At 31.8% G+C, this 26821-nt stretch overlaps 2 protein-coding genes across 4 annotated transcripts in view; one reads left to right on the top strand and one right to left on the bottom strand.

Moving 5' to 3' along the window:
* Positions 1 to 1391: 1391 nt before the first annotated feature.
* LOC134707691 (WD repeat-containing protein 5) lies at positions 1392 to 19170 on the bottom strand. Of its 2 annotated transcripts, none has more exons than XM_063567681.1 (14): positions 18960 to 19170; positions 16256 to 16402; positions 14526 to 14622; positions 13662 to 13735; positions 12879 to 12968; positions 11245 to 11334; positions 10439 to 10522; positions 9807 to 9862; positions 9004 to 9050; positions 8367 to 8442; positions 7140 to 7173; positions 6247 to 6321; positions 4814 to 4901; positions 1392 to 1922 (listed from the first exon to the last, which is right to left on the bottom strand). In XM_063567681.1, exons 2-14 carry the CDS (start codon positions 16400 to 16402, stop codon positions 1822 to 1824), a joined length of 1059 nt encoding a protein of 352 aa, XP_063423751.1. In that variant the 5' UTR covers positions 18960 to 19170; the 3' UTR covers positions 1392 to 1821. The 2 variants fall into 2 exon arrangements, with proteins under 2 accessions (XP_063423751.1, XP_063423750.1); XM_063567680.1 differs by having other exon boundaries at positions 19016 to 19170.
* A 213-nt stretch (positions 19171 to 19383) lies between these two features.
* The window catches only part of LOC134707690 (bromodomain-containing protein 3-like), a 36681-nt gene continuing 29243 nt past the window's right edge, over positions 19384 to 26821 (top strand). The window contains exons 1-4 of one of the 2 annotated variants that reach the window (XM_063567677.1): positions 19384 to 19747; positions 23558 to 23687; positions 24085 to 24187; positions 26100 to 26294. In XM_063567677.1, coding sequence (XP_063423747.1) covers positions 23668 to 23687; positions 24085 to 24187; positions 26100 to 26294 — 318 coding nt within the window. In that variant the 5' untranslated portion in view covers positions 19384 to 19747; positions 23558 to 23667. Of the gene's footprint in view, positions 19748 to 19826; positions 20104 to 23557; positions 23688 to 24084; positions 24188 to 26099; positions 26295 to 26821 lie in introns of those variants that run through there. The other variant, XM_063567678.1, reaches the window with a different exon arrangement.

Raw genomic sequence — 26821 nt, 5'->3', positions numbered from 1 at the left:
TGGCATTATTTCACCAAATATAAAGTTGTTTCTTGTGTGCGCACTTACTTTTTCAGTATAAAGTACATCTAAAATTTGATGAAAAATCAAGTAAAATCACAAAATTTAACAAAATATGCAAATTAGGTTATGATTTGTTGCCATGGTAACTAGTTCGATGTCAAATTTGTTTTGTTTTTCTAAGTACCTTATACCTTAGACAAGTTTTCAGTTATTTAAGAATATGTATGATAACTTTAAAATTTGCAGTAATTTTTGGGCCAAATAAGGGCCTTATTGCCCTTACTCCTTTGGCATATGGATGATTGTAAGGTGTGCATATTCAACTGGCAGGTGTCATCTGACCTCAACCTTATTTTCATGGTTCACTGGTTCTAGTTCAGTTTTCGAGTTTTGATGTTTTTTCCCATACTGTATGCAAAAGGTGGTATTTGGAATGATTTTAAGGTGTAAGTGTCCATGATGGCACCTGACCTTAAGCTCATTTTCATGGTTAAAAAAAAGAGTTAAATTTGTGTTTTAGTCTGCTGTTCCAATACTGTTTGAATGAATTAACAATTTTGGTGTATGAAGATATTTCATGATGTACTTGTCAGTCTGGCATTGTTTATTTGACCTTAACCTCATTTCTACAGTGTTTTGGTTTTGTTTTTTCAAATACTATTAGCAATAGGTCAACTTTATTTTTTTTTGTGTATGGAGTAGTTGTAATATTAATATATCTGTCTAGTCATTATCATACCACAACCTCATTTTCATGGTTCATTGGTCAATCTAAAGTTTTCATGGTTTATATAGTTTGTTTCATAGATACTATAAATGCAAAAGTCAGTTATATTTTTAAAAGCATGTTATGCTTGTAAAGTGCACATACATGTCTGTCTGGCAGGGTTTGTCTGACCTTGGCCTCATTTTTATGGTTCAATGCTCAACGTCAAGTTTTCCTGGTTTAATTTGTTTCTTTGATGTGCAGTAGGTCAACTATATTTAAGGTATATATTGTAATGTGAATATGTATTTCCATTTTTTTTTATTTAAAATGTTCATGGATGATTGAAATTGACCTGAATACCATTTTTACAGACTATCATCAGTTATGTTTTTTAAAGTTTTTGAGATCTTTTGATTCAAAATTACAATTTATTCAGAACAGATGCCTTATTATTAACAACTTGAAAATAATCAAATTCTAAAGTTAAAAAACATCATAACTTGTTAAACAGTGGAACAAGCTTTGATTTCTTTTTAAAGGCAACCTAATTGCCATCATATATCTACTATAATGGAGTCCTATGTTAAGGGATAGGATGAAATGATACCTTCTATTGAAACTACTGCCACCTTCAAAATAATACTACTGTACTACAAATATCACTTAATTAGAAGTCAACTTCTATAATGAGCATTTATTACACCATTTACATTTCTTACACATGTCTAAGAATATTTCTGTCTATTTAAACCTGAGAAACATACTGTTACAAGTTAAGATACTCTAGTGTATAAAATCTATGTTATCAACATTTATTGTTAACAGGTACAACAATATTACCATGATGAAATTTAGCTGCGTTTCAGTTGAAATTCAATCAATATTTACATCAGACATTATCCTATTGAGTGTTCCAAGAATGGCGGGCCAAGTGTAGAATCGAGTTAATTCTCATCCTTCAATAAATTCATCATTTACAACCGACATTCAATCAAAGAACAAACAATATTATGACTACCGGTAAAGATCTCATGATTGCATTTCATGTATAAAAACATTGCCTTGACAAAGACATATAAAATAATAAATAATAATCTGACAGATCTTTGCTACACATCACTTTTCCACAGTTTAATTGTTTTGTCATTTTCTAAAGCTGCCGATGCAATAATGTTCTCTGTGGGATGACAGGCACAACACAATACCACATCTGTAAGTACAAGACAGTAGATTAACATTCAAAATGAAATTACTTATTTAAAATTTATAAACAAATTCAAAAACAAGAAACAAATATTCTAAAAATAAAGTAGTGCAATTTTAACCTTTACCGCTTGTTATTTTATAGCAGGGTTGACAAAGTATAACCCTGGCCCAGGTTTTAACAGGCCGGGCAATACTCCTAGAAACAGTTATAAAGAGCAATACTGGGTTATTTAATTTTTTAAGCTTATTTTTACATAAAAAAGTAACAAGAGGCTGTCACAACGACAGCAAACCGGATTTATTAACATTTATTTGTGTCCTGGCAACATCACAAGAACCATTACTGATGATTAGTGAAAGTGAAAATCATCAATATCAAATTTGACCTCCATTTTGTCATCAGTATCAACATATTAAAATTTGAAAAGCTTAGATTGAATGGTTAGTGAGTAAATGCAACAACGTGAATGGAAACACCCTTTTACGATCTTTCAAGAACCATAACTCCTGAACGGTAAAAGTCAAAATCCTCATTATTGAATTTGACCTCCATCTTGTCACCAGTAACATATTAAAATTTGGGAAGCTTTGGTAGAACAGTTCATGCGAAAATGCACGGACACTCCATTTTTCATTCTTTCAAGAACCATAACTCCTGAACGGTAAAAGTCAAAATCGCCATTCTTGAACTTGACCTTCATTTAGTTGTCAGTAACAACATATTAAAATTTCAAAAGCTTTGGTTGAACGGTTCATGAGTTAATGCACAGACAACATGTAATTGCCGCCCCCCCCCCCCCCCCCCCCCCCCCACCCGACCATCCCCAAATGAATAACCGACATTTTTGTCAAAAAAATCCGGTTAAAAACTTATTGTAGTTTAATAGTTTTATAGCTAAATAAATACATTTTATAGAGATAACCATTGAGTCATAATAATATATGGTATACAAAACTTTTGAATATTATTAAAATGGAAATTTACTAAAAACAATTTAGAATTGATGACAGAGCTTGTAATGCAATACAGTTATCTGCTAATTATCTATACTATTAAACGAGAAGACCTCATTTTGGGTGTCGCTTCTCTTCTTTCCACAATATATTAATCATCATGCCTCTGTGTCCTATGGGTACAGTGCATAATCGCATTTGTCATCCATTCATATGATTATTCAGATTGAGTTATTTTGGGTGAAAAACGAGAAAAAAGACTTCCGGATATGTTTCCGTCATTGTGCCAAATTTTAAATCAGATTAGACTTCCGGTTTGCGTTTTTCTGTATACTTTGAACATACATTAATACTACGAATACAGTGTATTTTCTGTCTTATATCCGTCATTGGACGAAATTTAAGTCGGATTAGACCTCCAGTTTGCTTTTTTCTTTTTACTTTGAAACAAAGCGTTTTTCTGTATACTTTGAACATACATTAATACTACGAATACAGTGTATTTTCTGTCTTATATCCGTCATTGGACGAAATTTAAGTCAGATTAGACCTCCAGTTTGCTTTTTTCTTTTTACTTTGAAACAAAGCGTTTTTCTGTATACTTTGAACATACATTAATACTACGAATACAGTGTATTTTCTTTTCTGTCTTATATCCGTCATTGGACGAAATTTAAGTCAGATTAGACCTCCGGTTTGCGTTTTTCTTTTTACTTTGAAACAAATACATATACTACGAATAAAGTGTATTTTCTGTCTGATATCGTTTTCAAGTTTACTATCCACGGCAGTCACAGGGTTTATTTAATAATGAGGGTCTGAATAATATATATTAATGACTGCTGTGGATCAATTATTCAACTGAGAATTGACTAAAAAGAAAATACACTTTCGGGACGTCTGGAACGGGTGTTTTTAAGATCGAAATTTCAGGATTGACCATTTCGGGATCCAGGATTTCTTTTTTCGAATTTCGGGATGTCGAGATATTTAATTTGTATAACAAATTCAGATCCTCGGGATTTCATGTTTTTAAGCCCGGGATATTGGGATCAGGGCCCCTCCGCAGTGACGGATCCAGAAATTTTCCCATATAAGCAACCATTTATTTTCCAGAAAAAAGGGGGGGGGGGGGGGGGGGGGAGGGGGTGGCGGGTCCCCTAAATCCGCCTCTGCCCCGACCCCCTTTAATGAATGTTCATAATATACAGATAAGCGCTTAAATTATTCATGTGTCATTAAAATAATAGAGAACAAAAAAAAAAAAAAGGATTTTTTTGTGGAAAAGGAGGAGCGGGGCTAGAAAAACAATTATCCTGTCCCAAATTACCTATGACTGTTGATACTTTTTCTGATATTCTCAAGTCACTAAATGTTTTACAAAAACGAAGATGTGGTATGAATGCCAATGAGACAGCTCTCCACAAAAGACCAAAATGACACCAAAATTAACATTTAAAGGACACCTTACGGCCTTCAACAATAAGCAAAAGCCGATACTGCATAGTCTGATATAAAAGGCCCCAAAATGACAATGTAAAACAATTCAAATGAGAAAACTAACAGCCTTATTTGTGTACAAAAAATGAATGAAAAACAAATATCACTGAACCACTGAATTACAGGCTCCTGACTGGAATGTTCATAATACATGTACACTAAATGAAGTACTACGTTCATAATGAAATTAATAAAAAACAAAAAATGGGAATTTTGGAAATAAAGGAGGAGGGTTAAAAAAAAATATTCCTGTCCCCAAGTACCTATGACTTTTGATACTTTTCCTGAAATTCTCAAGTCATTAAATCTTTTACAAAATTCTTCCTACAACACTTTACATCCTTTCAAATACGCTCTGAATGCCCGCGATTTCGCGGGTGTGTTCTAGTACATTCTAAGAGTTGCAATCAAATCAGCTGTCATAAATCTTAAAAATAGTACCTGTGTGACCCTGTAATTTCTGTACAATTTCTTTTGTCTGTAAATTCCATATAAATACTGTATTGTCTTCTGAACCAGATACTATCCACTAAAAAAGTTAAAAAAAAACATGAGAATAAAAAACACAGGAAGTTTTTGTCAGCACTCAGCACCCACCACCCAGACAATTGTAATTGAGAATTATAGTGCATTATAGTGTGAAAAAGATGCTCTGATACCCATCACCCATGTATTATTAATACAATGTGCCTTCCACTCTCCCCCCCCCCCCCCTCCTACATTTTTTTCTGGAATAGCCCTTATATTAAGTTACTAAAATATTACAGACGTTGGTCAAATGTTTGCTAAATTAGAGAGGGCTGTTCCAAAAATAAACATATGTGGGGAAGGAGGCACTTTTTATTTGACCCCACCATGCATACATTTTATATTGGATAATTAAATGTTCAAGCAATCTTTCTTAAATAACTACCACCTATCAAATTGTAATATAAGTGCCTTCCTCTTCCCCCCTTCATACAATAAATTCTGGAAAAGCCCTGATGTTAAGGGAAAGTGATCAAATTAAAATTCAAATTTACAGAGTAAGAGTATACAAGACACTAATTGTGGGTTCTATTTATAAAATGATAGTTGAAGAACACACCTGGTATGTATGTTTCTAGTGGAAATTTGTTAATTGTGTAGTATTCAAAATTGTGTAGCATTCAAAATGGGGTAGAAAGGGGGATAATCAGTTTTAATGTGATTTTTCCAAAAAATTGAAATTGTATTGATATCCCTTTTGGCAATGGCATTGATACATATCATTAAAGGGAGCATCTTCAAAATATATTATGAAGAAATTTATAGGTCTCAGGAAATAAAGTATGAAATATGGTTTGGCACTTAACAGTTAAACAGTGTTACTTCCAAATGGGGACATACAATTTTGTTGCTAGTCTTTGGTCAATTAAAGGGATGAAAACACATTTGAATATATTTGACCTGAATGTTTTTAATTTTTATCCGATGTTAATAGAGCACTTTTTTGACAGTTAATGAGCAATACTTTTTTAATTGATCATGTAATAAAACTCCTAGATTATGATAATTAAGAACGAGTAATATCTATTACACTTTAAATGAGTTATTTATTCTTATAAAAACTTTAAACTTATTAAAGAAATTAATCTTCAAATACAATTGATTTGTGAATAATAATCAAGAATAATCAAGAATTTAGTGCTACATATTGGGGCTCTTGAATCTTGATTATAATAAGTATGACTCAATAGAAAAGAAGATATATATTCTTTTATGCCTTTACAGCTATGCTAACAACACACAAATAATTTGAATAGGTGAGTGTGACACATCTTACATAAAAAAAATTGGTTACATAATATATATAAGGAAGTATTTAATATGCTGAAACCAGAAAAAAAACATACCTTTCCTCCTGTTACAGAAAAGTTTGCAAATATACAGTATTTCTCATTTTTATGACCGGTATATGTTTTCAAACACTGAAAAGAGATAACAAATACATTTGAATAACATACCTGGCAACAGTAAATCACTTTTGTATAACAGTCTCTAATATTCTGACAAATAAATAGTTTTATGAGGTTTTATATAATCGATCATAAGTTACACATAAATGTTCATGACTTTTAGGTGGTTTTACTAAAATAAAAAATTATGAAAAGAAGCCAGGCAGGATCTTTTTTAAAATTTTCTCCATGTGACATATGAAGAACCATTCAGCCAATTGTTGTGAAACTTGGTTGGATATTTACTCAAGTCTACATTTTACAGAAATTATCCCTTTTATTCTTAATTTTTTATCAGTTATACTGTTTTGAATTTTCTACTCCTCCTCAATTTCTGAACTTGTGTGAACATTGAAAATGCAAACTTACAAAACAGTGAATTCTTTGTTTTTTCATATTATTAAAATGTTAATTTCACTGTTTACCAGACATTTTTTTTTTATCAAAGTAATCAAACTATGCAAAATTTTCCAGTAGTGAACCATTACTTGGGGTTGTAGTCAAATGATCCTCATGAAAATGAGGTGTACCATTGGCTTATCTCACTTTAAGCCGATTTCTCAAATCTTGTTTCAGCAATTTCTTCCACATAGGTCAGTCGGGAATTTCTCGTTACATTGAAGACCTGTTGGTGACCTTCTGCTGTTGTTTTTTCTATGGTCGAGTTGTTGTCTCTTTGATACATTCCCCATTTCCATTCTCAATTTTATTAAAACAAAAATGTGTTCCCTTAATAAACCTTAAAATAATGTGGTCTCAATTTTCATCTAAAAGCTAATGAATCAACTTACCTTTCCTTTGCTGTAGTCCCATAATTTTAATGTGCTGAAAAAGTAATAAGTTATATCAGTGAACAATGTTCACTTCATGAAAACTTTAAATTGGCATATGAAAAGCTTTAGAAATCTTAAAAATAAAAAAAACAGAGAGACTGTTTCAACATATACTGTATTCAAATAAATATAACTGCAATTGTGTACACTATATTAAATTTATAATAACTATTATACACATTTTATTTGATAACCAGAGGCTCTTCAGGGCGAAGCTTTATACGACTGCAGAGGTTGAACCCTGAACAGTTGGGGCAAGTATAGACACAACATTTAAGCTTGATACAGTTCTGAATTTGGATTATGATTAAATAGTTGATACAATATAGGTTTCAGACACCGAATGAATGTGGTCTAAGAACTTAAACTTAAAAACTTAAAATTTTTAAATTGGACATTTATTATGGTCCTATATTCAAAATCTAAATACATGGTTTGATTCAGCATAGCATAGAACCCCAAGAATTCAATTTTTGATGAAATCAAATAATGTTCAGTTTTAGACCCATTAGACCTCAATGTGGACCAATTTTTTGGGGTTGTGTAAAAAATTAACAATCATGTTAATGACATACCCATAGATGCCAACCCCCTTTTGACACAATCAGTAACAAACTATCAAATTTTCCGTATTTTTGAAAAGTTTTCAGTAATCATTCATAAACGTGCATTTACCAATAAAAATTACTGTCAGGTGGTTGCAAAGTGATGTGCACGAAATTTGTAGTTTAACATGTTGTCTGTAGTATGTATTCCATTCATTTAATGTTCAGATGTTCTCGACTCATACATTTTCGTTTTGTCAAGGAGAAGTAGGGAAAGGTGGAAAGCTACTTCATAAATGCAAGTTTGCCTCTTCGGAAGTCAGTTAGTTACTCAACAATAGGTTGATAACTCCCGAGAAACCGGAAGCATTACATTGGCGTTTTCTAAATACCGGACCAGGACGGGAAAGTAATGATAAAAATCCGTGTTTTACAAAATTGAACAGCGATTATTGGTAATCCGTAACTATTGGACTTTGACCGTAATAGCGTAGTTTTTATCGCAAAATCAGAAAAACTACGCAAAAATCGTAATGGTTGGCATCTATGCATACCCTTCAAATTTTCATACAATAGAAAATTTCGAAATTTTATTATGTTAGGAAAGTCGTGAGTGATTTCTATAATTTGTTTTACTTACTTGTCTAATGTTGCTGCTAAAATGTACTTTCCATTGGGTGAAAATTTGACAAATGACACAGGTGGATTATCATCATCTAGCAATGAAAAACAATGCAAACATAAATACCTCAAATTTGAGGATCACAATTTTTCCTGTCAGTAGAAAATAAGCCAAAAAATAAGGTTTCAATTGAGTAATATCATCAAAGGTGAAATAAGTTTACCTACTGAATACATCATATTGAAAATGAGAGGCATTACAAAATATCTTGAATGTTAAAACCAGATGTCTATTTAGTCAATATAAGAAATTATTTTAATATGAATTTCCAAAGCTTGTAGATAAAATCCAAATCTGAGAGGTCCTGTTGTGAATTTGCTTTTACATCATAGTCTTTTAATTGAAGAAGATTCCTTAATGTTTTAACTGGTCTTGGTCTCCTTGAATAAAACAATCTATTCCTAATTTTGGACTATTGAATATTTTACACAAGATGAAAGGAATAATCATCAAAATCTTACAGAAAAACAACAGCATCAGAGTATTAGTTTGAGCATAAAATTACTTTTAACTTCTCACCTAAAATTCATTATTTTCTTTAATTGTCAACCGAGCATTTAAAAAAAAAAATATTTAACAATAAAATCTAACTTACCTATCAATGTTTTTAAACATTGGCCTGATGCTGTGTCCCATATTCGACTGAAAATAGATTTTCATATCATATTTTTACAATACATAAATCATCAATGATCTTAAGGCCATTTAAACTGTGTGTAAACAATATACTGTAAATTCAGAAATTATTGCGAGGTTTTTATTATTGCGAATAATGCGACTGAGTTGTAAACGCAATAATTAAAACTCGCATTTAGTAATATTGTAACTGAATTAAGCATGACTTTTCTCAAAATCGTAAAAATTAAAATCGCATTCAAGTGTAAAATGACAAAATCGCAATAATAAGTGCACGCAATAATTTCTGAATTTACAGTAGATTATTTAAAATCATAACAAAAACAGCACATTTATTTTTATCTATCATATATAAAAATACCTCTACAAATATTCTTTTTTTCAAAAGTTTACAAGGATATCTGTTACTTTGTGTTTGTCTCACATAATATAAATATATTGTGATGCATTCTTTAGTGTCACTGCACTCAATTCATATGAAAATAAAACATATTGCAGAAAAAATGTTATCCTTCCTTGACACTGAAACAACATTTTTCTGTACAAGGATTTATACAATTACTACTACTAGTTTTTGTCATTTAATATTTTTTAAGAACTGTAAATTATTTGGTAGATAGTAGTCTATAATTCACTGCATTCAGAAGCCTCAAATGGAAGAAACAAATTTCATTGCACACTTTTCAAAACATTATTTCTGAACAACTTTCTCCTTCACTTTGATCAAGAGTATGGTAAAATATTTATAAATGCAAAACTTACCACAAACCATCATAACTACTTGAAACTATTAATGAACCATCTCTATTAAAATGTACCTACAAGTATATAAACTAAGTTAAGATACAACAATATAGACAAGTGCTTATAGATACAGGGATCTAGTTCATCAAATTTTACTCAGTAATCACACATTTTCAATGCATATCTTAAATTTACAGTAGATTGGTTGAAGTTTTTAAAGAACTCAAAATGTTAAAATCAAACACTCATGATCACAACAACAGACAGGACAAATAATTTAGTAAAATATATCTGTTAAGACTATGGTATATTGTTTTACTTTAACTTCTACTTCTTTATTAGTGTTTCTTTCAATTACAAAATTTAAAATGATCAATGATGTCTTTATTTCATCAAGAAAATGTACAGTTGATATAGTTGATCAAATCTAAGAGTTAAACATTTCATGCTCTTTCCAAAGAAAACAAAATATTTCGAAATTAAATTCTTTCAAATTCAATATTGTATGAATAGGATATATTAATTAAGTTCTTAAGACAACTGTTCAAACCATTTAAGCGATTGAAATATGTAATTAAGTTATATCACTATTCGGACAGTGTCCAGTAAAAACCTTAATTTGTATTGGCTATGTTATCTAGTCAACTTACTGCAGTAACAGGATCTGAGTGAGCCGGCAGTGTTTTCAAGCATTTTCCTGTTTTTACATCCCATATCCTTACACTTTCATCAAACTGTGAAAAACAATTAAACAAATTGATCATATACAGATCTCAAATTGTAATGATTGTAAGTTTTATGAACAATCTAACAATAGATATCAACATATCTTTCAAAACCTGACATCATTATATTTCTGTTTCCAATTTTGTTACGATGTAATTCAAATAGATCGATTGATTGATATGATTTTTTGAGAAAAAAGGTAATTTTCTTTGTTACATGTATCTAGGCACAGAAAAAACTCTTGTAACATCCTATGTCAGTACTTCATGCCTATTCCCTATGTCAGTATTTCATGCCTATTCAAGACGAACAAGCAAATGATTTTTTCAGTGTAGCAAGTTCTATAAGCACAGTGACAAGTGGTTTGAAATGGTATTGCTAAAAAAGAATGATTTTGTTGGTTTTTGAGTCAGAAATTTTGCCTTGCATTAAGACATATATCTTCAAAGAGTTAAAAGTGCATAGCATTCTTTTTATTCAATGGTTATAAGGACAAATGTCTGAGTCGTCTAAATGATGAGGTAATTCACAGTAGCCTGTTTTGGTCGCTTAGCTAAATCAGAAATGTCTAAAGAAACCAATGAAAAGGAAGTGGTGAAATATGGTAATATGGGAGAGGTGCAACATTAATTTTCCATATTTTCAATCAATCTAAAGAATGAGGATTTCTGTAACTTCAACCAAAATCTATAGAATAAATAACAATGGATTACAAATTATCTTTACTTACTGAACCAGATACAATAAGATTTGACTGTGGATTAAAATTACAACAAAATACGTAATTACTGTGCCCTTTCAATGTCTTCATACATTTCCCCTGCAAAGTACAATAAAATTATAATTCATTAAATAATTGATAAATTATCTACATCAAGAGACAATAATAAATAATGGGGATTTGCCTGAAGGCAACACAATTATCAAATTATTATAATGTGTTTTTAGTTAGAGCAGTTCATTTAATTCAAAGTATGTTACAGATAAAGTAATTTATAATGATAATAGTTTTTCCCATTAGAGACTAGGATTTTACTCTGGATGAAGATTGCAACAAAGAACATAATGATTTTTATCAGGAAAATACATTTAAAAGAATTATGGTGTTAAAGCAGTCCTTAGTTCTAACACACTGTGCAAATTAGACTTGAAAGAGTTTGTAAATACACTTGAGAAGATGCTACCCTATAACTTATATTTGTAAATACACTTGAGAAGATGCTACCCTATAACTAATATTTGTAAATACACTTGAGAAGATGCTACCCTATAACTAATGTTTGTAAATACACTTGAGAAGATGCTACCCTATAACTAATATTTGTAAATACACTTGAGAAGATGCTACCCTATAACTAATATTTGTAAATACAGTTGAGAAGATGCTACCCTATAACTAATATTTGTAAATACACTTGAGAAGATGCTACCCTATAAATAATATTTGTAAATACACTTGAGAAGATGCTACCCTATAACTAATATTTGTAAATACACTTGAGAAGATGCTACCCTATAACTAATATTTGTAAATACACTTGAGAAGATGCTACCCTATAACTAATATTTGTAAATACACTTGAGAAGATGCTACCCTATAACTAATATTTGTAAATACCATTGAGAAGATACTACCCTATAACTAATATTTGTAAATACACTTGAGGAGATGCTACCCTATAACTAATATTTGTAAATACACTTGAGAAGATGCTACCCTATAACTAATATTTGTAAATACACTTGAGAAGATGCTACCCTATAACTAATATTTAGTTTGTAAATACACTTGAGAAGATGCTACCCTATAACTAATATTTGTAAATACAGTTGAGAAGATGCTACCCTATAACTAATATTTGTAAATACAGTTGAGAAGATGCTACCCTATAACTTATATTTGTAAATACACTTGAGAAGATGCTACCCTATAACTAATATTTGTAAATACAGTTGAGAAGATGCTACCCTATAACTAATATTTGTAAATACACTTGGGAAGATGCTACCCTATAACTAATATTTGTAAATACAGTTGAGAAGATGCTACCCTATAACTAATATTTGTAAATACACTTGAGAAGATGCTACCCTATAACTTATATTTGTAAATACACTTGAGAAGATGCTACCCTATAACTAATATTTGTAAATACACTTGAGAAGATGCTACCCTATAACTAATATTTGTAAATACACTTGAGGAGATGCTACCCTATAACTAATATTTGTAAATACACTTGAGAAGATGCTACCCTATAACTAATATTTGTAAATACACTTGAGAAGATGCTACCCTATAACTAATATTTGTAAATACGCTTGAGAAGATGCTACCCTATAACTAATATTTAGTCAACTTACAGTAGCAAAATCCCAAATTTTTAATGTTTTATCGTCAGATGCACTAACTAGTATTCTGCTATCATTCGACCAAGCCACATCTGAAATACCCTACAAATAAAAATAATAATCAGGCAGAATAAAATTGCATTTATCTTAAACATTAGTAAATTCAATACCCCCCCCTTCCAAGCATACATAGTTCAGAATGCAAAACTTTAAAACTTATTTAATCAGTGTTCAGTATTTAAATTATTGACTTTTGTGGTAAAGCTTAAAAAAATATACCAATCCATTCCTCAGCAAGAAATGTAGGGTTTGGGGAAAAATGTTTAGATTTTACCTGCATATATCACACACTAGCAAAAGCAATACATCAACTGATGTTTATTTTCCTGTTAATATGATGATAATTCCACCAGATTTGAGTCTGTACTAAGAAAGATGATCTGGACCATGTGTTTTGCATGTTGTCTATTTTCTCCGAGAAGGTGGTTGTTGGCAGTCTGATGTAGAAATATTTGGGGTATTTCAGGTTCTGTGTATTATTTGTGCACAAAAATTATAATCAAAGACAAATAAGTTTAAAAGGGACACAACTCTAGAACTGTATATTGTACATGGTATATATAACAAACAACCCAATTTCAAACTGTCTGTGAGTTATGATTCTTAGCATTGTGCAAGATTTTTATGAAATTTGATGAGACAAACTTAAGCTAGAGTGAGTAATATATCTGTTTTTAAAGCGCCTTTCAAACAATTTTTTTTTATGTTTTTGAAAAAATCTTTCATACTACTTACTAATTTATGGCCACTAATAGTCTTTTCAAATTTCCCGTCATAAGCTCCCCATATCTTTATAAGTTTGTCAGCAGCTAAGGTAATAGAAAAGATCTTTCAATTAGTTCATTAGGTTAACATAGAAAAATGCTTTTTATATATAGGTTTAAACAATTTTGCCTTTCTTACAGAAAATTCAAAATAGAGTCACTACATTCATGCAGATATTTGTTCATCAGCTTTGAAAGATGATTAATATCAAATGTTTGCCTAAATAAAATATTCACATTAATTTCAATTATAGCTATAGTTGTTGTGAATGGTTTGCAAGTTGATACTCTAAAACGTATTTGGTAAAGCCGATGGTTGATGAAGTATGGATGAGAAAACACATCACACTGTACAACATGATTACCATACAGTGTTTGTACATGAAGCTGAATAACTAATTTCTGGAATCTTAAATCAATTAATTTTTTTAAGGAAAAATGTGAGAAAAAACTCATATACAGCCATTGAGTTGGAATATATATATATTCAGTAAATAGAAAGTAGATTGGCAATGACTGTGATGACGCAACACAGTTTAATATGCAATGATATGGCCACATGGAGCTTGAATTTAAATTTTAAAAAGCTTTTAGATTGGGGATTCTGAGGAAAATAATACAAAATTTAATAGGACTGAATTCGCAAGAATGAAAAGTTGTGGAGGTAAACCAGTATTCCCGCTACTACTGAACCTGGTACAATACATTGGTTTTTCATAATTAATAGAGACCATGCTGGGGATTTTTAAAAAAATCTTTCATTGAAATGTTGATTTTAATATCTACAATGATGACAAAGATTCACTAAATGCAACAACAAAAAGACAATACATACAGGAACTAGCTAGCCATTCTCCACTTGGACTGAATTTTACTGATGAAACTGCTTTTGTATGGCCTGCCATGGTGAATTTTAATGTGTAATTAGGTTTCTGGAAATATAAAAATATAAATTACTGATTAATATATCATTCTGGGAATACATGGTTCTTTACAAAAGAGTTCCTCTCCCTTGACTGGAGCATGAGGGGATGCTATCCACTGCCTGTCTTTTTTACTTTTTTTGGCAGACTTTTTTTTTAATCTATGTCATCTAAATGAATACAGTGTATAAAAATCACTTTAAAGATCATGATTTGAAAAAAGTTAAGCCTGGAGACAAAATCCATGGATATAATCAAAATTCTGGCAGTTTTCAAATTTCTTTTGGTTAACACAAAAAAATACAAATTTTGAAACACCAATTAAATTATTCAGGCGGCAAGTTTTTCAGTGGGTCGGGTGGCAATGCCAAACAAATGCCATTTAATTTAAGGCCTAGCAAGTAGCTGACTTCAATATCTAGGGGTCTCTGACATTTAGACCAGATTTCTAATAATAACTTTTAAAATTCAACATGCTCCCTGAATCCACATTAAAATGTGAATCTTATTTTTTTCCTATCAATACTGTCAGTTATTTATAATCATTTAAATCTTCTCAGTGCAAGTAAATTTGCCAAAACATCATTATCTTCAAGACAAGAAACAGTTTTTTGGGCAGTGCCATGGAAGTCAGTGAAAAAATGTGAAATTTCTTTTTATTTGCCTTTGTTGGTCTGTTGATTTTTTTTTTATTTCAACATCAAAAGTATTGATTCAACCTTTAAACAATCAGAAAAGAGTCAGACAGCCTTTATTTGTATCTGTCAAGACCTACCAATGACTATGTTGATGGTGTTTTAGGTGTTGTGACTGTATTTCAACATCAAAGAAATTTGTCCAATCATTTAACAAGCAGAAAAGAGTCAGACAGTACAACCTATGGACCTACCAATGACTGTGATGATGGTGTTTTGGGTGTTGTGACTTTATTTCAGCATCAAAAGAAGTTGTACAATCATTTAACAAGCAGAAAAGAGTCGCACAGCATATATTTGTATCTATCACTACCTATGGACCTACCAATGACTGTGATGATGGTGTTTTGGGTGTTGTGACTTTATTTCAACATCAAAAGAAGTTGTACAATCATTTAACAAGCAGAAAAGAGTCCGACAGCATATATTTGTATCTATCACTACGTATCAACCTACCAATGACTGCGATGATGGTGTTTTGGGTGTTGTGACTGTATTTCAAAATCAAAAGAATTTGTACAATCATTTAACAAGCAGAAAAGAGTTGGACAGCATATATTTGTATCTATCACTACGTATCAACCTACCAATGACTGTGATGATGGTGTTTTGGGTGTTGTGACTGTATTTCAACATCAAAAGAATTTTTACAATCATTTAACAAGCAGAAAAGAGTTAGACAGCATATATTTGTATCTATTACAACCTACCAAGGACTGTGATGATGGTGTTTTAGGTATTGTGACTGTATTTCAACATCAAAAGAATTTGTACAATCATTTAACAAGCAGAAAAGAGTCGGACAGCATATATTTGTATCTATCACGACCTACCAATGACTGTGATGATGGTGTTTTAGGTATTGTGACTGTATTTCAACATCAAAAGAATTTTTACAATCATTTAACAAGCAGAAAAGAGTCGGACAGTATGACCTATCAACCTACCAATGACTGTGATGATGGTGTTTTGGGTGTTGTGACGGATGATGATGTCAATGTACTTGATGGAGTAGAGGATACAGGATTTGTTGTGGTACATGGTGGTTTTACATCTCCTGATGTCTGGACAGTCTTATTTTCTTCTGTAGACATCTGAAATCAATACAAAGGAATATTAATACTGATGATGCCAGAGATGTAGATTTTATAACAAATGTATATGTAGCAGAGCGATTTTTCATGCTTCTTAAATTATGTAATTTTCACTTTTGAAATCATTGATTTATATTAAAAATCTACTTATCAAATTCTTATATAGTTTTTTAGTTTAATTATTTCACTCTTGCAAAGTAGTTTTACTAAAGGATATTTATCGATTATGACTTGATTTAGTATATAATTTACGTATTGAGTAATGTTACTCATACATATTCATGGAGGTTGTAACTGAACTCTTGTTTTGATTGGTTCTTAGTTGAGTTTTCCTATGAGTACCGCATACTGTGGTCAGAATTTTACCTGGACACAGGTCAGTGAAAGTTGTCTATTTTGTTTATCAAGTTTACCATATATATTACAGACATGTGACAGAGTTGTCAAGCCACAACTGGAGATTTGGAAATTTTCAGCTGGAGTTTGGGCCTCATAACTGGAGATTTTTTATCGACGTACGCAATGGTTTTTTGGTGTTTAAACTGCATATTTTCCTTTTTTGTTAATGATTCTATAACTCCATAGACATTTTTACTTGAAAGAAATAGAAGATAAGGGGTTTTTAAATATTAATTTTTTATATGTAAAGTTCAAAATAAAGTGATCAGCCATCATATATAGTTGGTAAAAAGTATCTCTGCTTAAACTACATTGTCAATTTTGGTACCACTACTGAACAGTGGTGTTGCATTGATAGAGTTGTGAGCTTTCTGGTGGGTTTGCCGTCTCCATATGTGTGGTCAAGTCATTAGGGTCACCATAGTCGGCTATTTACCGTTTCACATCAAAACAATTGAAGGAAACTTCCGTTTTTCTCTGACTTTTCCGATATCAATTTTGAGTTTCTCAGACTTTTTCTCTGTCAGTAACAATTTGTAAACAAAAATTTCTACTGAAAAGCGAGATTGACATTTTCAAAAAGCGGAAGATTTCAAATTTTAACGGGAGGGACGGAAGAGGGTCTTAATAGCGGGAGATTTTGACTCCCGCCAGAAGAATCACATGTATGATATTACAGATTGTATATTGACTATATTCAGCTTTGCAGTTTTCTAGACATGACTAGTAAGTTGCACTTTCTTCTTTATTAACATTTCCACACAAATTAATAGATTTGGTCAACTTTCCTATTTTCGAGAAAATTCTCTTCAGATTGCATGTTTATAACATCCGAATGAAAGATTTGAATGAGTCAGAGAGTATTTTTGGAAAAGAAGACAGGTCATATTTTTATAAAGTAATGTAATATTTGCCATTGATCAAAGCGTAATTGTAAATATTGTAATAACAGTATTTTACGAATACTGCATGTAGAAAAATGGCAGAATTTATGATAAGTTACAGTAAATTGTGAATAGAATAACGAGTTACATGTCTGTGTCATGCTATTTTTATATGGACGAATTGAATACAATTAATTGTCATGCGATTCTAAAAAGAAATATGTCTTCAGTTCTTATTTGCTTCAGGGTAAATGGAATATTATTGATTAAGTAGTTGGAAATGTGACAGATGGTACAATGTAAGTACAAATGCCTGAAATGGGAACAGTATCAATTCAAGAGATAGTCATAATCTTTCTGGTAATATTGCCATATTTCCACCAAAAATTTTATTCTGAGTACATAAAAACCTGTGCACCTAGGGAAGTGTTAAGGCAAGGCAGGACATAGATAATGAAATTTGAAATGTATTTATGTTTCAGAAAATAATAAACTTTTCAGGGTTTTGCTATTATTTTTTGTTCACTCCTGCAGAAGGTTCAAAAATAAACTAACTTGGGGAACATTTTGAGAAGCTACCTTCATAAAATCAATGTTGTGAGTAGTATTGATTTAAATAGACAATAGACATCTCCAAACAAGTTAAAGGTGATTGAAACTGTGTAATTTAGTGGACGGTGATGTACAAAAAAATGTATCAAATGAAACTTGTGTGTTTGTTTATTTTGCTATTTTCTGCATATTGGAAAAAAACGAACATCAAAATCCATGTAAGTTCTTAGTTTTTCGAAACATAGACTACATGTAACTTTTGTATAATTAGGTACTGCTATTTCTTAAATAGTTTCTTGATGCATCAGTTAGTCTGTACTCATAGTAGATTTTTCTGCAATTATCAATTTATGGTGTCAACACAGCCATATTTTTCAAATCCTATTGATGATCATTAAGTGTGTACACTTTGTTTCAGCCGATAAAAAAATCAACAGATTTCAACAAATCACGTTAACGATAATGATTTGAGACCTCTGATGAACCAGACGAAGAATATTTTGACACATAATGATACAATTTTTAACCAATTTGATGCTAATGATAGGTGAAAGTAACCATTAAGACGCCTGATGGTTAAGGGTATTACTATCCTCATCATAGCTATAAATGAACTTGACATGTCGAATGTTCTGATATAGATACATCTGTGTGAATATATGACTTATTTTTGGCTGTTTGACTTTTGCAGTTTAGGTTTCCTTGTGCTTATGTTTACTAACTTGGCATAAATTCAGGTATTTTTTAAGCTGCGAGCAATCAGTAAGGAAGATCTTACTTTTACGTTTAGCTCTTTCGTTTGTGCTGTACTGGTTTTATTGGAATTGATCTATTGAAACTTCTACTATTTTGTTCCTTTCATCTTCCCGCTGTACAATGTTTATGGCCATCAGCACATGGGTATTGTAATACGCATGCCCAGTAGCAGAATCTCGTTTGTTTGCGTAGTCGATTTTCTTTAACTTTTTATTTTGTATAAGTGAAAAAATAAATATCATAGATTTCAGCCAGCATGGATAAATGTGGAAAATCTTTATTCGTTTTATTAATTGTCATTTCATGCTTTGCAATGTTGACATTTTTTGTTGGACACGTGACATGGATGGCCAATCATTTCACTTCGGTCGATACGTGAAGACGTACTGATCATTTGTGTTCGAAAGATCAGTCGAGTTTGATGCATTCTACCTCCGTACATAAATTTCTTTTAAAGCTTATTCTTTTAAAACATAGCGAAGAAAGAGTTAATGATATTTTGGACATAATTTTAAAACAAATTTAACTGGATTTTCACTAATTTTAAAAGTTGTTCATGTCAGGTGACAGCTTTTATCCAATCAAAACCTCTGTTTTTTGTCTGGTCGTATAAATACCATTCTTAACCGGGATGGTCGTTTATGTTGATGACTGATACGCTGTGGGTCCTGTTGAATCATGTGGATTGAATGGACATGACGAGCCATCCGACACTACAAAGGTTTCAGCAGAACACCCCAGTAACCAGTGCAGGGTACTTTTATTAAATTTTTTGTTTTAAACAATTTTAAAAGTGCAAAAAACTTAAAAAATGTCAGTCAACATCACAAACGACGCATAAACCGCCATCTTTACATGGCTGTGTTCACATCGTCAAAAGAAAAATAGCGTTATATTTCGTCTATCTGGAAACATTTTGAGATTTTTTTGCATCATTTTGGGAGTTTGTTAGTCGTGATCATACAAACATGATATTCAACTTCTTCATAATGTAGAACTATAAAAAAACACGGTTGTGAATGCATTGATGAATTTTCCGCTGATTATGCACTAATCAAGGACCTATGTACCAAAAGGAATCAAACATACGCGACAGAACGCGAAAATTATGTAAATAGATGTTGTATTTATTTAATATGATAGTTTGTGTTTAATTATTATTGAAGTAATAGCCCTTGCATGGTCTTCTTTCGTTTTGTGAACGTGTATTTTTCCACGTGAAAATGGCGTCTATTCACAAGAAAATGACTCATTCATTGTTCTAGTAGGAAGTCCTTTGTTAATATATATATGTAGCTCAAGGGGTATTTTGTGATCCCATTTTAAACATACCTTATTATAAAATTTAATAAACAAGGTTTCATTGTTGACATAAAATGACCCATACTTTGTTTCATTTGCAAGTGCTTCTTAATCTCGCCTCAAATGACCACTACTAGCCCATATGGATTATAATTTAAAATTTGTTTTCAGGATCTATATAAGTCAGCTATACCGTGTGATGCGTTTTCAGATTCATCACTCGACAACTTCCTGTTTACCAAACACTTGCATATTTTTACACTATTAATATTATCCACTTGCGGCGGGGGTATCATCAGTGAGCAGTAGCTCGCAGTTTCACTTGTTGTTTATAGATTTAATATAGATACAACTTTTAATGTTTTCAGAAGCAATGTTACTTTATTAGTTGATGTATAATATTAATACACCTTATTGCTTTTCACCCCCAAAACTGGACATCACAAAGGTTCGTGTTAAATTTTCAGGTTATATTATATCTTGCGCCACAATGAAAAATTGATTTTTGTACAATATCATTAGTTCAATCGGGACAGATTCACGGGTCAACTGGGACATATTTCCAAATAGCAATTTGCTATTTGTCCGCCATTACTGGATATTACACAGGTTCCTGTAAAATTTTGACGTCACAATACAAAATATCTGACCCCACATTGGAAAAATGATTATTGTATGTCAAAAGTTCAAGCGGCCAGGTCAGCTTGAATTAGTGATAAGGTGTATAGTTATTTGTCTGTTATAACTTGATATCAGAAAGGTTTCAGTGAAATTTTGACGTCATAATAGAAAATATCTGGTGCCAATATGTAGAAAAGAGATTGTTGTATGACGTCAACAGTTAAAATGGCGTAGATTACTACATAGCGATAGGTGTATCTCAATTTAAATGAAACAATTTTAAGTTATTTATATGATCTTATATGAACGAGTTATGCTTGTTGACTTGAGGTCATTTACAGTAGTTTATTACACACAAAATTCACTTTTGCATTGTAGAGTCTGACATTTTCTCTTTTGGCATCTTTAATTTTTTGGGGAATTGTCTGTTCTGTCCAAACTCATAAATGATAGATATAAGAAGATGTGGTAAGAGTGCCAATGAAACAACTCTCCATCCAAGTCACAATTTTTATTTTGTAATGGGTCACCATCAAAGTATGGTCTTCAACACAGCCTTGGCTCCCACAAAAAAGCTAGCTTAGCAATGAAGGACCCTAAAATGACTAGTGTAAAACCATGCAAACAGGAAAACCAATTGTCTATGGTAATCTATATGAAAAACCATAAACAACCGAGTACTGAACATCAGATTCCTCACTAAGGACAAGTGCAAACAAATGCATCATAGGTTAAGTCAAGTTTAGTTTAGACTGGTACTGATATGAATGTATTTTTCCTCATTTTAAACTAAACTTTCAAATACATGTATCAATGAAAAAAAAAAAGATTGAGAATCAACATAAAATTCTGACATGTTGCTGGCAAGACCTTCTGAAGAAAAATGTAATGTAAGAGTAGTGTCTGTCTACTTCATACATAGATATACAAAACGTAGGAAGATGTGGTGTGAGTGCCAATAAGACAACTCTCGATCCAAATAACAATTTATGAAAGTAAACTATTATAGGTAAATGTACAGCCTTCAACACGGGCCTTGGCTCACACCAAACAACAAGATATAAAGGGCCCCAAAAGAACTAGTGTAAAACCACTCAAACGGGATAACCAACGGTCTGATATTACACTATTTACATGTACCTCTGAAAATAAATGAGAACAAATTAATAGATAGAGAAAAGAGATGATAATAACAAGGGGAAAATTCAAATAAAAGATGCAAGTCACAGGAAGTCAATACTATGGCCTTTAACAACATGTAACTTAACACTATAAAGTTATCAAAACACTCAAGATTGTGCACCTAAGAGATGAAATCAAAAGTTCAATGAAGGATTAAAAACTTAATTTACATAGTTTTTTCACTGACCACCACAACCCCCTCTTAACTTAAATTGGGAAAAATTAATTGGCCAATATGGATATATGTAAAATCGATTTAGGATTTACAAAACTTGCAGCCAGGTTGACCCCCTGCCCCCAAACTATTTGATTTAAGTTTTTTTATCCTACATTGATCTTTTGATGTCATCCCTAAACCTTGAGGAACCATATCAAAATTCTGAAGGTCCAACAATTCTTTCTCCACCTTGGCCAGCTGTAACACTAAACCTACCGCCAGATTTTTTTTCTTTTTATTGTTAATGTGGATTCTCACTGGCGGATCCAGAAATTTGCGAAGTGGGGGCCCGCTGACTGCCTAAGAGGGGGCCCACTCCAGTTAGTGATTCTCTATATAACAACCAAATTTTTTCCCAAAAAGGCCTGGGCCCCCCCTAAATTCGCCTCTGATTCTGTCTAACTGACTTTCCATTTTTCCCGAGAAGCATTTGTTCAGGAAAAAAATTATGCAAAAGAATGGTTGGTCAGCATGTTAAAAATTCTGAAATCCAAGGCAAATTCAAAGAGGGGAACTGACACAATCAAAACAAGACTTAAGTAAAAAGTCGGAGTGTATAAATTTTTGCTAATCAATTTCAATAAAACAAACATAATATTAATGTCTAGTCATGATTATTTTTGCTGGAGCGATAGTGAGGTATAAGTGTAGCGCGTTGGTTTAGACTATTCTCTGAACATCCTTTTATTGTCTGTAAACAAACAAACAACTGTTAATGTGATTTTTCAGAGGGAGGAGCTTTAAACAGTCAGCAAGAATGGTTGTCCTATCTAGGTCAAATATGTCAATATCAAATTGCAACATATTACAGTCACAATAAATAAATAAGAAATAACCCGTTCCTCCATAATGATGATTTTTGACGCCACCCCCTTTACTCCATAACAACGCCTTTTGACGCCTGTGTAGTACCTCAGTTGAAACACTTGGACTACAAAATGTCTGCATCAGACTTAGAAAAGTTTGTATTCAATATGAAAAGGATATTCATGAGAATTTCTGACTTGAATTTCATTGATGAAATATTCGTTTTTCACAATGCTTTATAACTTAACTTGAAAAAAAATATTGAAAAAATCTTATGAGAATCAGGTATGCCAGTAAAAAACTCCATGAAGGAAAGGGTTAAGAGTTTGGAAGTAGCGAAAGAAGCATGTCATATTAGAGTGGTTTTTACTTAATTGATGAAAGCATGATATCTGATTTTATAGATTATAGTATGTTTCTACTTTATATTTACAGATACATGAAGATGTCCATTTAAATGTGTTGTGGACATGTACTGGGGAAATAAACACCCTGTAGGACATACTTGTTCTTTTGTAAAAGCCTTATGATTTAAGGGATATAAAATGATGGCAGATATGACGAGGTATGAAAATGACCAAGTTGTAAAAAAAATATTTCGTGTCGGAAGTGTGTGCTGACATGAAAGACTAGATTTTGAGTCTCAAACAAACAAACTTCAGACTTTGTTCCTAGAATTAAATGCTTGAAAGTATTTTGCTGTTTTATATATACAATTAAAAAACACTCATTTATTACCTCTTGAAATATCAAAAAAAGATTTCTTTTTGTTACCTAAACATTTGTTTTATACTATTGAAATTACTAAAAGGCTAGTTATAATTATGTTTTAACTTTTTTTTTTTAATTAATACAACTTCACTGTTAATTTCTTTTTTTTGTCTTGGCATTAAAATAGCTAACTTGTGCATTTTACATGGTAGGACTGTAAAAAAATCAAGAATTATTTTGTTGTATTTCAGGATTGGTGGCGACTCCTCTCTAAGCCCATTGAGACACAACTCTGCCAGTGAATATAACTTCACAAGTGATTCTGAGAAGTCTGATGTCAAAGTAGAGAATGCTGTAAGTATTCCAGCTATCTGCTCAAATAATTTTGCTAAATGACCTGTATTTATCATTCATCATTTATTAAATTCCATTAATTTACAACAACAAAAATTGATTCAAACTTCTGTTGTCCCCTTTACAAAATTTGAAAAATGATCTTTAACTTAGGAAAATATCTCCCTTGTTCAAAGTTCTGTTTCCTTGCCCTGCTTTGGCTACACTTTTTGTCATATCAGAAGACAGTGCGATCCAATTGTTTTGTTTTGTCTTTTTGTGTTTTTTCAGCTCTTTAATATTTGAATTAGTTATAGTATTTTACTTTGGCTTTGAGTACTTTGATAAAAGACATCAAGGCCACAATTAAAAATATTTTGGTTTGCCCAAACCCTACCCAAAGGTTGAGACAGTGGGTAGGTAGGTAGGCATTTTCTTTTTAATTTCAAAAAGAGTAATTGAAATATCAGGTGTTTATTAGTCTTCATGCCTATCTGATTAAAAAAAAACTTCTTCAAATCAGGACAATGAAAGAATTTGAGTAGGCAGCTTTTTTAGCTCACCTGGCATAGCCAAGTGAGCTTATGCCATCACTTGGCGTCCGTCATCGTCTGTCGTCGTAAACTATTTCAAGAATCTTCTCCTCTGAAACTACTGGGCCAAATACTTCCAAACTTTAACTGAATGTTCCTTAGGGTATCTAGTTTATAAATTGTATCCGAAGTTTTGATCCATCAACAAATATGGTCGCCATGGCTAAAAATAGAACATAGGGGTCAAATGCAGTTTTTGGCTTATATCTCAAAAACAAAAGAATTTAGAGCAAATCTGATATGGGGTAAAAATATTCATTAGGTCAAGATCTATCAGCCCTGAAATTTTCAGATGAATCTAACAATCCATTGTTGGGTTGCTGCCACTTAATTGGTAATTTTAAGGAAATTTTGCAGTTTTGGTTTATTATCTTGAATATTATTGAAGATAAAGATAAACTGTTAACAGCAAAAATGTACAGCAAAGTAAGAACTACAAAAAAGTTAAACATGACCAATATTGTCAATTGACCACTTAAGGAGTTATTGCCCTTTAAAGACAAATTTGCTCTATTTGTTCATCAAACTTGCTTAAATTAAAAAAATCTTCTCCTCTGAAACAACTGGGCCAAATACTCTCAAACTTTGAATAAATGTTCGTTGGGGTATCTACTTTCTAAATTGTATCCGAAGTTTTGATCCATCAACAAACATGGCCGCTACGGCTAAAAATAGAACATAGGGGTCAAATGCAGTTTTTGCCTTATATCTCAAAAACTAAAGCATTAAAAGCAAATTTGTCATGGTTAAAAATGTTCAATAGGTCATGATCTATCAGCCCTGAAATTTTCAGACGAATCTAACAATCCATTGTTGGGTTGCTGCCACTAAATTGGTAATTTTAAGGAAATTTTGCAGTTTTTGGTTATTATCTTGAATATTATTGATTATAAAGATAAACTGTAAACAGCAGAAATGTTTGGCAAATTAAGATCTACAAATAAACAATATGATCAACATTTAAATGGCATTTTAAAGCAAAAATAATATTTGTGAAAGGTTTAAGCAAAACGTTTCAGGTGAGCGAATCAGGCTCTTGAGAGCCTCTTGTTCTGGGTAGGTAGCTATTGGGCAAACAAACCTATTCTTTTTTATGGCCCAATTGTCTAATGCCCATCTGGTGCAGTAAGTGGTACTTTTTATGTTGTTTTGATTGACAATAAGTTATAAGTAATACTGGAAATTATAAGACATAATTATATACTTTTACAGTTGCATGGAAAGAGACCAGTTTGATGAATAGGTTCACACCGATTTTAATGTGTGATTACAATTCATATAGCTAGATATTTGATCAATTTCTGGTAAAAAATGTTGAAGGCATATTTATTTATTTGTAGAATGACTCTGATTTTAATGACCCAGCATCACCCCTATCTTCTACTCAAGATCATGTTTCATCAACGGAGAAAAAAAAGGGTCGGAACACAAACCAGCTACAGTATCTTTTAAAGAATGTGATGAAGATGGTTTGGAAACATCAGTATTCATGGCCGTTTCAAAAGCCGGTCGATCCATCTCTTTTAAACCTTCCTGTAAGTTTTTTTATGCATTACAAAAAATGTTTTCTAATGTTCTTTCAAACATCACTATACAGCTCAGACAATATACAGTATTTTTATTGAATGCTCTTCAATGACCTGTAGTGCAATTGTTAAAATTCTTGTCTTTTTGTGGATAGTCGTCTTATTGATCCAGGATCTCCATGGCCTGTTAAAGGATGGCCTTGCTCCGTTTTCAAATGACCCGCGCCATTGTAAGATTGTCTTCCGCCATTGTTCAAAACTGTTATGTTTTTTGTAGCCCGGCGCCATTTTTTTAGCAATTGTAATCAAATGCATGTAATTGCATAACCCTCAACTTGTTTTATATTATAATCCTAAACAGTTCTAACATGTGATTGATTTCCAGATTAAGATCGCTAATCACTTGTACCTGAGCTTGTACAGGTAGATAAACAAACCAGACAGAATACTATCTAAAGATGATATTCATACCACATTACTATGATATATTTGAGGAAATTTATACTTAGAGTTAGAGCTTCATTTTTGCTTACGTT

The sequence above is a fragment of the Mytilus trossulus genome, chromosome 2 (genome assembly GCF_036588685.1).
Source record: "Mytilus trossulus isolate FHL-02 chromosome 2, PNRI_Mtr1.1.1.hap1, whole genome shotgun sequence".
Lineage (NCBI taxonomy): Eukaryota > Metazoa > Mollusca > Bivalvia > Mytilida > Mytilidae > Mytilus > Mytilus trossulus.
Note: the sequence above shows the minus strand (reverse complement) of the source record. Positions and strands in the feature narration are given on the sequence as shown.

Excerpts from the sequence above, each read along its gene's own strand:
- LOC134707691 (XM_063567681.1), bottom strand. The coding sequence starts at position 16,402 with ATGTCTACAGAAGAAAATAAGACTGTCCAGACATCAGGAGATGTAAAA. Across the intron at positions 13,736-14,525 it reads AGAATGGCTAGCTAGTTCCT|CTGCTGACAAACTTATAAAG; the intron begins GTATGTATTGTC and ends CTATTACCTTAG. Across the intron at positions 12,969-13,661 it reads CTATTAGTGGCCATAAATTA|GGTATTTCAGATGTGGCTTG; the intron begins GTAAGTAGTATG and ends TTTTATTTGTAG.